The following is a 10,749-nucleotide window of genomic DNA, read 5'->3' as shown; positions in this document are numbered from 1 at the left end:
GAATCAAGCCTGCTTCCAGAGCCAATAGCTAACTGCGTCAGAAGATGGCAGCAATCTTGTGCCATCAAATAGGCCTGATATGACTGAATGCTGTTGGAGATGAAAGGAGAGGGTTAGAGTTTTAACACTCCACAATCCTAACCCTAATTCGTGTAACAATGAAGTCAACATATTTTAATTTAGCACAGACTTCTTATATAATGCTTATATTTCTCAACAGCTACCAGGTGTTATTGTTAAATAAACACTGAAGCGCGTCTTGCTGTGGTTCAGCATCTCTCCTCTCTTTGCTTGCTCCTCTCATTTGGACAAACGTGATCTAGTGGTAAAGGCACGACGCTGCGCTACGGTGTGGAGATTAAGCCAAACTGCACCAGCAGCAGCATCTGGGAGTGGTGGGTCTTGACAACTAGCAGCGCAGAGCTGTTCAGATGCACCGTGATGTAAATGTATAACAGAAATCCGTCGCAATGTGATGGTTAGATTCTTCAGTGGAGCATCGCTTCTCGTTACCCGCGCCCATGGTGTTTACTGCTACACAATGCAGACGGTGATGCGGCGAGCGGTGGGTGTGCGCTTCTGAAGACCGCCACCGTTGGGGAGAAGAGAAGCTTCATACAAGCAGCAAGTCTCTCAGCCACTGAAGCGGAACCACGCGCTGCGGATAATGTCTTTTTACTCCCTGCCATTTTCCATTCTTTCCCGGTTAAAAGCGACGGAATCAACAGAAAGACCCTGAAAGTTGGATATATATTTCTTCTAATAGTGGCAGTGCCAGAAGAGCCAAGATGAAATTTCCCACTGAGAATCCAAGAAAACCAGGGAACATGAACCCTCCACCAGGTTAGCCCGTCAGTCAGTATGCTGTTTTTGTGAAGGTGCTGGTGTGTTTTATTCATGCTGCACTTTCGCGTTAGATGTCGTTCTGGATTCGGTGAAAGTTGGCGTTCACATCCTCCCATTACTGCATGTTTTGAAATGAACTGCTGAAGTCAAACTGCTCTTTGTGACCTTTATTTGCTCTGTAAACACTAATTGGTCCAGTATCTCCCACTGGCTTGGCTACTTAACATGCTGACCAGACATTGAATTTCCACAGGAAGCTGCATGCTGAAGTTTACTATGGGCAAACACTGCAGCCGTCTTCGGTACTCTGTGGTGTTTATACCTGAGAAATCATTTAATGGCAGAAAGAGTAATTATGCCCACAGCGGGGCAACGCAGGGACATCTAGCCTGAGGCTGTTAGTCAACAAATGCTCCGGTGTGATGCAGCGGGGAGGTCTGTCGTAACATTACCTCATCCACCCCCGTGGAAATAGCCCCCCGAATCCCGCATGACCGTCACGTTCTCCCACACCGTCAACATGCGCATGTTTATCGAGTGTTTGCAAGCTCTTGATCAGTTCAAAGTCTTTTATATGGCACCCCTCTATTATTTTCAAGTGCTGTTGGCACATCATTAATTGCGGGATTTCTGAAGTGTACACCTGCATGTAAGCTTAACTGTACACACTGCAGCTGACTGATTACATAAATCAAAGCAGCCGTCTCTGCTGGTTTCTACAAGTGTACTAATGTCAGTGAAATGTGTTGCAGCTGTCATGATTCCCTGTGCTGCTTTTACATAACACTGTGTCGTGAATAGAAGAAATGCAAAATCCACCTGTTTGGCTTTGCTGGGCTGTTACTCTGAGAGCTCATCACGATCTGTTTTTGTCAACCACAGAAGAAGGTGTGACATTCACTAATATGTTGGGATTTTTTTTACAGTAACACTTTCAGTGGCGTAGCAAATAATAAACAGCAGTTACTTATATTCAGAGAATGATTGTTTAAAAGAGATATCGATAGAATTTACTCTAAACACTATCCACCAAATCAGAAAGCCTCTAGATCTGAGATGCAGTTGAACAACTGTCAAAACTTGAATTGTGATTTTCTGCCCAAGGTCAAGAAGGAACATTCTAGTGCTGCACCCTGTTATTGCTGTGGTTTAATAGCTGACATCCTCTAAATAATTATTTAGTTTGTTCATTCAAAACCTATAGAGTTCATTATTGCTTCAAGTTCTGTGACTTTGAATAGGCATGAATTGAATCTACTTATTCACTTGTCCATTAATCCACTCAGTGTTTTGTTTCTATAACAGAGACAGTGGTGAGAAATTTTATTAGTGTCAGTTAAAAGTGAAAGTAACCTCAGCACCTTAGTGCTTGTTTTATTTAGTCTTCCAAACATCATATTGCTCCCACAGTCCAAAGACATGCAGTTAGTGGGGTTACCTGTTAATTCTAAATTAGCCATAGATGTGAATGCGAACAGACTGGCGACCAGTCCCGTGTATACCCTGCCTCTCGCCCTGTGGTAGCTGGGATAGGCTCCAGCCCACCAACATACTGACAAATAACGATAACAAAGATAAATCCATGATGATCAAATATTTTTTCTTTGGTTTCAAGTAACATGTAAAAAGTATTTTTATAAGCACTTCATAAGCATATAGACTAACAAATTGTACTTCAGTGAATTCCCATTGCATCACTGTTAACTACCACCACTGAGTACCCTGAGGACTTTGTTTGGTCTTTCTGCTTTTCTTCATCTGCAAAATTATTAGCATATGTTTTAAAATCAAACAAACTGTCCTTTCTTATGCTTATTCCTGCTGATCACCTGTTTTCTATCAGAGCACTTGTCAGTGGAAAACATCACTTCAATCATGCAAATATCACATCATTCTATTTTTCATTTCCCCTTTGTTTCAGTGGAAGTCCAGACCAACCTGGTTTCACCAAAGAAGGTGCAGCCAGGCATGCTTCAGTCCAGCCTAGTACATGCCAGTGTGGCCACTATGCAGAACCCAATGGGCTGCGTTCTGCCAAGGCTCTCCGCCTCCTCCCGTCCGCCGAGCATGGTGGCCAGCATGGAGGCGGTGGCCGATGGCTCAGCTCCCTTCACCATGATGAAGCTGAAAACTGTGCTAGCTGTGTTTGTAGTGGTGGTGACCTACCTGGTGGCGGGGGGTTTGGTGTTCCAAGCGCTTGAGCAACCCTTTGAAAATAACCAGAAGATCACCATCACAGCAGAGAAGGCAGCTTTCCTGCTAAAACACCCCTGTGTGTCCGCAGAAGACTTGGAGGCTATCATCAAGGTAAGAGCAGCTGCTGTTTGATAGATTTGCCTTTCCTCAGTCTTTGACTGGTTTTCCCAGTGGGGACTCAGGTCAACTGAAACCTAAGCGTCACATTGATCTGACGCCATTCGAGCACATACTCTGTCAGGCACCCTGGTGTGGATACAGACCACAATGAATAGTCTGGTACAAATGCGGAGATTGCTCAATGTTTCCAGATATCCTTGAAGAATTTCCTTAATGATGTACTTTATTGAAAGAATATGACTGGGCATGTATGTGTTTGGAAGGAAAGCCTGCTGACTATGGTTAATTCAATAAATTTGTTGAAATTTGAGTGTACTGGCTTTTGGATGTTATTCAGAAAAGAATGGCAAATAATAGTACATAAGATCATTACAAAAAAATTAAAAAGTGGTAAAGTTGGAGTATTTCTTAGTAAATCTGAAAAACATAGACCTCTGTTTATATGTTACTAACTAGTCATCTTTGTGTAAAGCATAATCTTTTAGGTTTAATATCATATTTGGGAGTGGTTCTAAAATGATAAAAAATAATCATTGCAAAATATTTTTTTTCTCAGTAGAAATATGAGAGAGGTCAATGCAAAATTGATAATCTCATTTCATCCATGTTTTGACTGACAACATGAAAGGCCGTTAACAAAAGTAAAAGTAACAAAGTAGTAAGGTTGGAAAAGGAAGGAAAGAAAGGCTGTTTATTTGATTTGATATACCTTTATTAGTCCCACAAGGGGAAATTTCATAAGGCTGCTGACCTATTGCACACAATGGCGGCGCCATCTTACCCTCCGACCATACATACATTACACAAAACATCATATGGGGAAGACAGGTCAGAGAGGTATAACAATGGAAAATGCACCACATGAGGAAAGATAAGGAGAAAAAAAATAACTCCCCCCCCCCCCCCCCCCCCCCAGACTGAGCTCCAACAGGGAGATCAGTTTGAGAACAGAAAGTTGAGAAAGGGGTGTCAATTGCATTTAGGTACCAGTTGATCCAATCCATAATTCCTCTTTTAGGTTTTAGAGAACGGACTGTGAGAGAGTGTTCCAGGGAAAAGTAATACAAAACACACGAGACTAGACAAGGACACAAGAGGCTAAGCAGGGAAGCTAAGGGAGAGGAGGAGGAGGAGAGGAAAAAGAGCAAGAGTAAGTATTGCAGACATTCATGACTCAGTAGCAGCTTTTCCTTCTTTTTTCTTCTTTTTAAAAATGTAATAACACTGCACATTCATGGATAGATCCTTGTCAGGACTCCGTCCTTGGCTTATTTAACCAGTCACAAATACATAACAGTGGTTTTATAGATTACAGGTTTTACAGTTTTGCTACTGTTTACATGCGCTGCTGCAAAATCTGTGTTGAAACTCAGACTGTTCGGGCACTCGAATTGAAATTTCTATCTGGGAACTCAGAAATTCTGACTTGCAACTTCAAAAGTTAAATGCACCAAGACCAAGTCAGGTTAGGCTGACACCATACATACCATTAGGTTGCGAGTTGGGAGCAACAGCATTGTCAAATATAACAGAGTGGTTTTTATATAGCACCTTTCTACTGAGCACTGAAAATGCTTTCTTATTCATTCTTTTACACACAAATCTAGACAAGTGCTTTTTCTATGCCTGAGCACTTGCAACCTAACATTCACACATTCGCACAAATTCATGAATGCCTTGAGGGCAAACCAGGGTTCAATATCTTGGCCAAGGATAATTGAACAATTAGTAAAATGATCCCTCCCACCTCCTGAGCCACAGATGCATTTAAACACCCCACCCCATGATAGTCCAAGGCTCAAAAGTGTGGCTAAAGCCTTAGCTCTGGGACCAAGAGCTTCTCAGGCCTGCTAATGCATTGCAATTTTCAGTCTCTGGCTTCCCAAATTACAACACATAACATTAAGCATCCTATTCACACCAAGACAAACAGTGAAACAGGAGAAACTCAGTTTGTGTGTTGTCTTCCTGTTTGGGTGACAGCTGCCTTCACCCTGTGCAACCATGGCAGCTCGAATGTGTCAAAAAAGTGTGGGATGCAACATCTGTATGCCTCTGGAAGATGATGAAAAGCAGGTGGTCACCAAAGGCAGGTCCTTGGGCTCTTTCTGGGTAGTGCAGTTCCATCTTTGGTTATCTCAGTCCCAGCTGGTGAGGCTGATGAGGCTGCCTGTCGACCCACACTCATGTTTGGCCCAGGGGCACCCCAATTTTTGCAGCATGCTCGAAACAGCCGCCGTGTTCCTCAGGAGATGTCAAGGGACATGTTCAGAGGTTGTGAACCCTGAGATCCAAGATGCAAAATTCTTACGGTCCCTGGGGTGAGGCAGGCCATCAGTGCCAGCGGTTGGTTTGCCACCACTGACCTGAAGGATGCCTACTTCCAGATTCCTATCTGCCAAGGCCACTGGCAGTTCCTGGGGTTTGGGTTTGAGGGGACAGGTGGGTGATCAGAGCAGATGTGTTCATTCAAAAGCAGGGACCTTTGTGGAGTCCTGCCCATGAACACAGACACAAAAAAAATTGACACAGAGTGACGGGAGAGATTCTCAATCACCCTAGGGCCACTTCCGGGCCATACTCAGCACAGATGTTTCTGTATACTATCCCAGACATTTGATTATTGTATTCCATGTATGCCTCGCCTGCCTTGCACCCTGCTGTTATGTGCTGGATTGTCTCAGCGGCATCTATGCTCCAGGGGTCTTGCCTGGTGTGGTAGACCCCAGCCTCTATTGTATTGTATTGAATTGAATCTTTATTTTGACAATGTTAAAACAGTTCAGCAACAGAGAAAAAATAGACAAACAAAGCAAAACAAAAGGAAAGGAAAACAAAATAATACTAATTATTAATAACTTACATGTTCAAAAAGGAGTAGGAAGAAGCATAAGCTTATTTACCCCCACTTACCCCCTTTCCACTATTTAGTAATTATTAGTCTGCACTTTTTCTTCCTGTTTATGCCCTGTCCATCAGAAATTCTTTATTACCATTAAATTACATGTTACATGTATTATTTATTTATTTATTTTAAATATATATACCTATATAACCCCAGTAACCTGTCAAAAGAGATACAATTTGCAGACATATATACTCATATAAACATACTTGTGCACCCACACACACGTATACACATCACTGTTGTGAAAATAGTGGGTGAGAACCCCCCCTTTAGACCCCCACCTCCTCCCTGTACTTTGCAAAAACCATATTTTTGAACCGCTTTTAAACTGAGTCATGCTGGGATGTTGATTCCTTTCTTCACTTAGTCTGTTCCACAGCTTCACTCCACACACAGAGATGCAAAAAGATTTTAGTGTTGTACGGATACAGGGATGTTTTAAATTTAATTCCCCCCTCATATTGTATTCCCGTTCCTGTTTAAAAAACAATTTTAGAATATTGTCAGGAAGTAGGTTGTTTTATTGCTTTATACATAATTTGCGCATTGAGGAAGCGAACCAGATCTGGGAATTTTTGTATTTTTGATTTAAAGAATAGTGGATTTGTTTGATCTCTGTAGCCAGTTTTATGGATTATCCTCATGGCCCTTTTTTCCAATATGAAGATTGATGATAGGGAACATTTATAAGTATTGCCCCAAATCTCTGCATAGTAATGCAAATAGAGTGAAATCAGTGAACAATAGAGAATGTGGAGTGATCTGTGGTCCAGAATGAGTTTTACTTTACTCAAAATTGAAATATTTCTTGATACTTTGTTGTGTATATGATATATATTAGAGCTTATTTTATCATCTATTATCACACCAAGAAACTTGTGTTCAAGAACTCTTTCAATTTCCACATCATCTACATGAATCTGCAGTTGTGAGTTTCTTTGGGAATTCCCAAATGAGACAATTTTAGTTTTACTTAAATTTAGTGAGTTTGTTGTTGTATCCAGCAGCTCCTTTAGAACAAAAGTATTTGTGTTGTCTGCAAATAATACTAATATATCAGATACCTTAAAAATAGCATTTATATAAATAATAAATAACTTTGGACCTAGTATAGTCCAAGCATGATGAGGAATATTCTTCACAAATTGTTTCCTGTCACTTCAATAATTTTTAACCCACTGCAGTACAACCTGTAGAAATAATCTGGCTGCATACTGTTTCTGATCAATAGCATTTGTAATCTCCTTGATTGACTGACTGAATTAATGTCAGTGATGTTGATCTTTTCGATCTGAATCCATATCGACTGTCAGACAGTAATTTATATTTATCTAAGAATTTGTCTAATTGTTTATTAAACAGGTTTTCTAGGATTTTGGAGAATTGTGGTAGTAAAGAAAAAAGCCTGCTGGGCTTCTGAGCCCTTTTTTTTCTAATTTTCTTCTTTTTTGGCATTTTAGGTGAGAAACTTTCACAATCCACAGTTCAAAATGCAAAGATGATCTCCCTGGAAACTCATGTAGGGCAGACCTTGACAGATGATTTAAGGGGAAATGAAACAAGGCTTGAAAGCCAGATCTCACAAGCAGATCTTAATTTGAGTTGTGACCCAACACTTTCAACTTTGCTAACACCAGGGCTTTTCACAGCCAAAAGCTCACAGCTAATAAAGCATTATAGTAACAGCCAGTTGTTTGGTCTGGACACTTATTGACCTCAGCAAAAGTGAAACCCTGTATGATAATGGACAGGATATTGGAGAGCACAGCTGCTGCAGCTAAATCTGGAAAGCTGTTGTGGATTGTTGCCAGCTTGGTTTCACAGCCTAACACATTTGCGCACAAGGGAAACACAAAAGCTGCATAGTAAAACCACCAATCCTTGAGAAAAAAAAACTGTGATTGGATAAAAGTAAAACCTAAAGTGGTTATTTATGTTGTTAAGGGAAAGTAAGCGGTAGGCAAAAAGATCAGATCTCGCCACTTTGTAGAAGAGAATTCCTTCCTTCTTATCTCATACTTAAAAAGCAGACTTTCAGATGGCTTAGGCCTGGTCACACCACAACTTCAAAATGGAGACTTTAGGAGCCAGGGATTCAACCACTAACCTTCCTGTTAGTGGTTGGAAGACAACTCTCTGACAACTCTAACAGTTGTGTTTTGATGAGCTCTGAAATGTATTAAAAAACTCACGCATGCTGGAAAAAAGAATAAAAGGTAGAAATTACATTTTTATGTGACTATTTTCAGAGGTGTTTTTTTTTTTTAAAGCCACTTATAACTGACCTATTCAAGCATAAAAACAACTTTTCGCTGCTGCTCCCTTCCTGATGCAGGCTTAATGGGGAATTGTGTCTCTAGCTGGGATTTAAGCAGTGACATTAAGATAATGTGTTATCCACTAAACCATTGGAGACATCCCAACAGATCTTATGGCGTAATGAATCTATGAACTTTTTTAATCAAATATTTGTCAGTAGGTACTGAGGAGGTCAGTCAGTGTCTACAGCCATCTGTAAAACATTGCTTAGGCTCTAAATTGAACAGTGAACCTAGAAAACAAGATTTTTGTTATCTGGAAAACATATTCCTCATTAAGAAGCAGTGGTTGACCAATGAAGCCAGCGCAGCAAAGCCTAACCATAAACTCAGAATTAAAGATAGAAAGATTAGCTGTTCAGTAAAAATAATCCCCTCTGTATGTGGAAAAATATATAAACGATATATATATCACTGACTATTAAAGGATAGCCAGTGACCCTGTAAACTGTATTTCCTCCACAGCAAGCACCATCCCTGCCATCCTGGATCCATATTAGAGCAAACAGATTTACAGAGAATTAGATTAACAGGTGCCACTCCTCCTGCTCCAGCTTGTGTCTGCACCGTCCTCTGAGTGTTGGTTTTATTCTGAAAAGATAGGAGACTGCACGTTGGTATCAGGGGGGATGTAGCTAGGCAGCTTTAGAAAGTAGTCTGTTGGATGTGAGTGAGTGAAGACAGAGGCGTGGATTAAGTGGAGGAAGTTAAAGAAGAAACAGTGTTGCTTAGATTTCAGGGAGGAGTTAAGACAGAATCTGGGTGGTAAGGAAAGCACATCTGAAGTGCTGAGGAAACTAGTGTTTGGTGTATCCTTTGGACAGAGGAAAGGTGACAAAGACTTGGAGGTGCGACGAAGAATTACTGGAAAGTATTCAAAGGAAGAGGTTAGCAAAATAAACTGAGAGAGGTGGCAGAAAGAAAAAGAAGGAAAAAAATAATCAATTACCAGAGACCTTTAAAAAAAAATTTATTTTTTGTTGATACTTGTTTTTTGTAGATAGTCTAGGACTTCTAAAAGAGGTTTTTAGTTTCAAGAATGTAATTTTCCTGGTTACATAGTTACTTTAAAAAAACTGGGCCTCATTTGTGTTTCTTAGTGAGGCCTACAAATGTTTCACAGAAAAATCCATGATTTATCAATATTTTAAAAACAAAATTATAGCCTGGCTGCCTTATATGCAGTCACCTGGCAGCAACCTAACAGAAAAGCCAAGGCCTCCCTCTCCCCAGCCACCTCTTCCAAGTTAGGAGCACTAAACATTTCACTTTTACATTCAGCTTTCTCTTCACCATAATGGACCAGTGCTGATCACGGTCTTCACCTCAATTCGTCTGTTGAAAAATATTTCATTATCCATTGTCTCATCTTATGTATGTTCTTTCATTAAAACGTATGTCTGTCATTGCTAGATATTATCATGTATACTTTAATTTCTTGGGACTATCGTATGAATTCAGGAGAATCTGGATTTTGTTTTTCTTTTCTTTTTTACCCACTCAGCCATAAAATACTGATAAGGTATTGCTGTCACTCCACCGGGTGTTGCTGTTGCCTGTATTTTTTTTTTTTCTTCCTTGCAGTAAGTTTTTTCATGTGGTTGTGACAGATTAGGCTTGGTCCTTATCCTCCAGATGTATTCTTTTTATTTATATATATATATATATATATATATATATATATAAAATCCCCTCTTGCCCCTGCAGGCAGTCCATCCTTCAAGCTCAGGTCCTATGCGTATGACCCTCAAACTCCCTGGCTTGAGGGACCTACGCAGTATCTTAGCTGTTCCTACAACTGCGATCTTTTGGACAGAGATCACAGATGTTGTTGCTGGGATCTGCTGGAGCCACTTGCCTAACTTTTGGAGTCAGTGTACATTACCACTGGGACCGCTTTTACCTTCAGCCTCCACTTCTTCTCCAGTTCTTCTATGAGCCCTTGGTACTTTTCCGGCTTCTTGCGTTCCTTCTTCCTGATGTTGCTGTCAATCGGTATCACTACATCTAGCACTATGGCCGTCTTCCTCGCCTTGTCCACCATTATTATGTCCAGTTGGTTAGCCATCACCATTTTGTCTGGCTGTAATGGGAAACCCCACAGGATCTTAGCTCGGTCATTCTCCACCACTCTAGGGGGCGTAAGATCCATAGAGGACCCCAGCCTCTATGGATCTTGTGCTCAGAGCTTGTTGCCATGGTGCTGCCATGATTCGTGCTTCTGCGCTGTCTTTCAGTCCAACTTTGTCCAGCCACTGGTAGGATTTCTGGATGTCAGCCACTTCCTCTATCTGCCGGTGGTACGTAACATGCAGGGGCCTGTCCTTCCATGATGGTTCCTCCACTTGCTCCTCTTTGTTG

General features: G+C 41.0%; 1 protein-coding gene across 1 annotated transcript in view; it reads left to right on the top strand.

Annotated features, from left to right (window-relative positions):
• The first annotated feature begins 309 nt into the window (after positions 1-309).
• Positions 310-10,749, top strand: part of kcnk10a (potassium channel, subfamily K, member 10a) — a 36,136-nt gene continuing 25,696 nt past the window's right edge. The window contains exons 1-2 of the mRNA XM_085432957.1: positions 310-843; positions 2,768-3,153. Of these exons, the coding sequence (XP_085289083.1) occupies positions 789-843; positions 2,768-3,153 (441 nt within the window). The 5' untranslated portion in view covers positions 310-788. The remainder of the gene's footprint in view (positions 844-2,767; positions 3,154-10,749) is intronic.

Source organism: Copadichromis virginalis, linkage group LG15 (assembly GCF_057382275.1).
Source record: "Copadichromis virginalis isolate Kocher_CV1m ecotype Utaka linkage group LG15, C_Virginalis_male_GT1.1, whole genome shotgun sequence".
Taxonomy (NCBI): domain Eukaryota; kingdom Metazoa; phylum Chordata; class Actinopteri; order Cichliformes; family Cichlidae; genus Copadichromis; species Copadichromis virginalis.
Note: the sequence above shows the minus strand (reverse complement) of the source record. Positions and strands in the feature narration are given on the sequence as shown.